The sequence below is a fragment of the Polypterus senegalus genome, chromosome 2 (assembly GCF_016835505.1).
Source record: "Polypterus senegalus isolate Bchr_013 chromosome 2, ASM1683550v1, whole genome shotgun sequence".
NCBI lineage: Eukaryota > Metazoa > Chordata > Cladistia > Polypteriformes > Polypteridae > Polypterus > Polypterus senegalus.
This window is the reverse complement of record NC_053155.1, coordinates 279,321,950-279,326,331: the sequence shown is the minus strand read 5'-3', so window position 1 is coordinate 279,326,331 and position 4,382 is coordinate 279,321,950. Positions and strand designations below refer to the sequence as shown.

The 4,382-nt window shown below is 36.1% G+C and overlaps 1 protein-coding gene across 1 annotated transcript; it reads left to right on the top strand.

The window, feature by feature from the left end:
- The first annotated feature begins 2,807 nt into the window (after nucleotides 1-2,807).
- LOC120524543 (olfactory receptor 52E4-like) lies at nucleotides 2,808-3,764 on the top strand. Its single transcript, XM_039746379.1, has one exon. It carries the CDS (start codon nucleotides 2,808-2,810, stop codon nucleotides 3,762-3,764), a length of 957 nt encoding a protein of 318 aa, XP_039602313.1.
- Nucleotides 3,765-4,382: the final 618 nt, after the last annotated feature.

Below are 4,382 nucleotides of genomic sequence, written 5' to 3'. Positions count from 1 at the left end.
AGCCAAATAATGCAGTCAAGGAGGTATCACATTTCCTCATATTTGGGTACTTTTCCTCTGTGAGCAAGTTCCAAAACGGTCCATGATCCCCATACTTCAGCTGAGTGTCATCCTGTAATATCAAAATCTTATCCTCCACTGTAGACAAGTTTTAGGTGAAACAGTGTTGCAATTTCTGATGCAAATTAATCACCCTCAACATGTTCCCTAAATGGATAGCACTTAAATGTAGCGATTGGCTCAAGTAAAGCTGAGTCTTGAAACCATCTGTCAAAGTCTGACTGGCAATTTTCAATCTGCTCTTTGTAGCGTATGCTGTCAAATTGCGCACACACCTTCCATTGCGTCTCCAATTCTGGCGCGAGGTTTTGGATATTCCCCAAATCAAGGTGCTGAAAAATGACGGCTGTCCGATTAACTGCGATTTTAGTTCCCTCTCCATTCTCTTTCTCAGATTGCTTTTCGGAAGGAAGTCAGTATCGCATTTTTTATGAACAGTTCGAAAGTGCCTTTCCACATTTTCCTTCTTTCGAATAGCAATGATAGATTGACAGATCAGACAAACGCACTTCGACTGTGACATTGTGAGAAAAAAAATCCTCTTCCAATTCCACATCCAGCCCATACCCTCCCCAAACAATTTTTTTTTAAAATCCCTTCTTTAGTCAATATAAATTGGAAGGCTAACTAGATCATAGCCAGAGTTTAGCAGTAGCACGTGTGTTTGATCGTGCGTGCGGGATGACCAGTGTGTTAGAAGAAATGAGATCTCAGACTGGCCGTCCTGTATGTCAATCAAGTGGCAAATGCCATAGGGAGGATATATGATAGACTAACGTTTTGAATGCAATGCGATCTACCTGCACTACCTTTGCGATCTACCAGTCGATCGCGATCGACGCATTGGGCACCCCTGAACTAGATACATGTACTTATATGACAGCATGAACTGCTTGTAGATAAGGTTAGTCTTTTATTAGTGTCAATATATTCCAGTAGTTTTATTAAAAATAGGTGTTGGTCGTTCTAAAACCATTCACATGTGAGATGCCTGTGCACTGTGTCATCCCCGGGAGCCCAGGATTCCCTGGAATGACATGCGGGATTCCCAAATTCCAAGGAATGGATAAATCCATCTGGGAATTGATTCCCTAGCTGTTAATGGGTTAGGAGGGATTGTGACTCCGAGGCTGTCTGAAAGGCACTTAAAAATTTTTTGTCCAAAATTATGTTAATTTGGTGCAGGCCCAAAACATGTGACCCAGTGAGGCTGGAACTTGATTGCACCGTTCACAGGTTGGATCTTGCCCAACAAACATTTTGGACAGTTTTAAGCGAGACAGATGTGCCTGATATATAATTTTGAGTTAAATAATTGGATGCTTTGCGCATATGGAGCTCGAATGAATTATCTGCATTGCTACCTTCCACTTCTTTTCTGATATGTTGAATGAGAGATCCTTTTCCCTTTTGGATCTTTGAAAGGGAGGGACAGTACAATAATTATATATATTGCAGAAATGCTGTCTGAGTCCTCGAAAGTGAACAATATTTTTTCTAGCATAGAGGAAGGTGAGAGATGAGGAAAAATGGGCAGGTTCTGTTTAACAAAGTTTCTAATTTGAAGATAGAGAAAGAAATGCATTGATGGAAAGTTAAATTTGAAATGTAATTGTTCATAGGATGCAAATATGTCTATGTACAGATCTCCAAGTGATTTAATCCCAAATATTTTCCAGATATTAAAAACTGCATATGTTTGCGAGGGTTGAAAAAGATGGTCCCCATGCAGAGGTGATTCTCCATCTACATTGGTTCCATATTCTGAGTGAGTGAAGCACAATTGGGTTATTAGTATATCAGCAAAAACTTGTATTAATAGGGGCACAAAGCAGGGAATACAAAGAAGTACTGCAGGATTTTATTTCTATTGCGCACCAAGCCTGTGTATGTTCATCTATTTGTGTCCAGGTTTTTATAGCTCGTATGTTTGCTGCCCAGTAATAAAACTGAAAGTTGGGTAGAGCCACGCCACCTTCTGCCTTAGGTCTTTGTAGGGTCGCTCTTTGAATACGTGGATGTTTTAAGTTCCAAATAAATGAGGTTATGGTTGAATTTAATTGCTTAAAAATTATTTATTGATGTATATTAGAATGTTTTGAAATAAAAAGAGAAGCTTAGGAAGGATATTCATCTTAACAACGTCAGTTCTTTCAGCTAGAGTGAAGGGTTGACCATCTAAGCAAGTCTTGCTTAATTTTTTCCATACAGAAATTTTGATTTTGTTGATATAGAGCTTTTTGTTTACTTGTGATGTTTACCCCTAGGCATTTAAACTGATCTTCAATTAATTAAAATTTTCCACAGATAATCCTTTATAATAAGGTACAATCTCCAAAGGTTACTTAGTATATTCATAAGAGAAAAGTAAAAAAAAATCCACTGGGAATATCAACTTTTATAAATAACTGTTTTTACAATGTACTTAGCTGTTGTGCATCACACTCTTTACTGGTAAGGCAAGAATACAATTTGTTTAATAAGAACAGTTTCCATTTCAGGTTTATTGCAGCGAAAAGAATCAACAAATTTGTTAGTTGATAGCAAATAACAATACTGTGGTAAATTTCAACATGCTGCAACTGAGAATTTAAAATAAACAGAAAATGTAATATTTTAGAATATAAATGACACATTCTTATTGGTATTATGAAGCAAAGATGTGCATGATTTTTTTTTATCTTGCATTGCTGTGTTCACCATTAATCCATAATTATTGTTTTTATTTAGACAGAAAAACAACCAGCATGTCTGCTCTGAATACCTCTTATTTACGTCCAAAAGAATTTATTCTGAGTGGATTCACAGGAATGGAAAGCTACCAGGCGTGGATTTCTATTCCATTTTGTGCCATGTATGTTTTAGCTCTTGTAGCTAATTTCTTGATCATTTATACGGTAAAGGTTAATCACAGCCTACATACTCCTATGTATATTTTACTTGCAACTTTGTCAATTGTGGATCTTGCTATGAGCAGTTTAACCATACAGATTTTAAAGATATTTTGGTTTAATCAGAGAGCTATTGCTTTTGAAGCTTGCTTGTTTCAGTTATTCTGTGTTCACTTTTTTTCATCACTTGAGTCATCAATTCTTGCTGTTATGGCTTATGACAGATATGTTGCTATTTACAACCCCTTGCGCTATATGTCAATTTTGACACACAGATTTTTAGCTCAAGTGCTTTTATCTCATTTTCTGAGAGATATTATCTTGATATGTTTGCTACCAATCTTAACCTCCAGATTGCCATTCTGTTCGTCTAATGTCATACCACATTGTTACTGTGATCATATTGGTGTTGCAAAATTAGCATGTACTGATATATCTATGAATAGTTACCTAGGCCTTTTTGCAATATCTTCTATTTTTGGCTTGGATATCATATTCATTACATTTAGTTATGTACTGATTCTGAGATCTGTTCTAAAGGTTGGCTCCAAGGAGGCATTTCGTAAAGCATTGAACACGTGTGGTTCTCATTTCTTTGTAATGTTGTATTTTTATACAACTTTACTATTTAGTGGTTTAGTGTATCGGACTGGCCAGAAGGTTCTCCCTGAAATTCACATTATGTTTGCTGCTTTATACCTTCTTGTACCACCAGTCTTGAATCCTCTTGTTTATGCCATCAGAACCAAGGAAATCCGTCATGCATTTTTAAAAAGTGTTTTGAATAAAAGTAGTAACTCCATAAAGCAGTAATCAAGGTGGTGAAATATGTATTAGTAACGCAAACTTTTAAATCTCTCTCACCCTGTGACTATTACATCTCAGGTAGTCATAGATTACCCGTATTCAGTAGTGGAAATGACAGTTAATGAATGAATCAACCTATAAATTTAACTTATATTCTTTATTTTTGATTGCTTATCTTGCTTAAAAATGTTTATCCAACAGTAATTATGGTTGGTTCCACCATAACTACACCAATCCACACTTATATTTTTAATTGTTTAAGTGTGATTACTATCAGAACCAGTGAATGCCATTCTGCCACTCTAGAGTTAACAATTGACAATTAGCAACTTCAGAATCAACAGACAATAACATATAAAGAGGAAATATTGTGGTACTTTAAACACTACTAAAGTGTGCTCTAGGACAGCTTAAGTCTGACAATCTCCAGGATTAATAAGAGTTGTAACTGACATTCTGCACTGACCAATGCTGTCTCTCAATAATGCATGGTCTCTCTCTCTGTCTCTGCAATCAACAGCCACAAACTGGCTGTCCATGGGGAAATATTTACACAAAAACCACCTGGCAGAATACCTAAGTTAAAAAATATAAATAAATTAATGATATTATTACATTTATTAA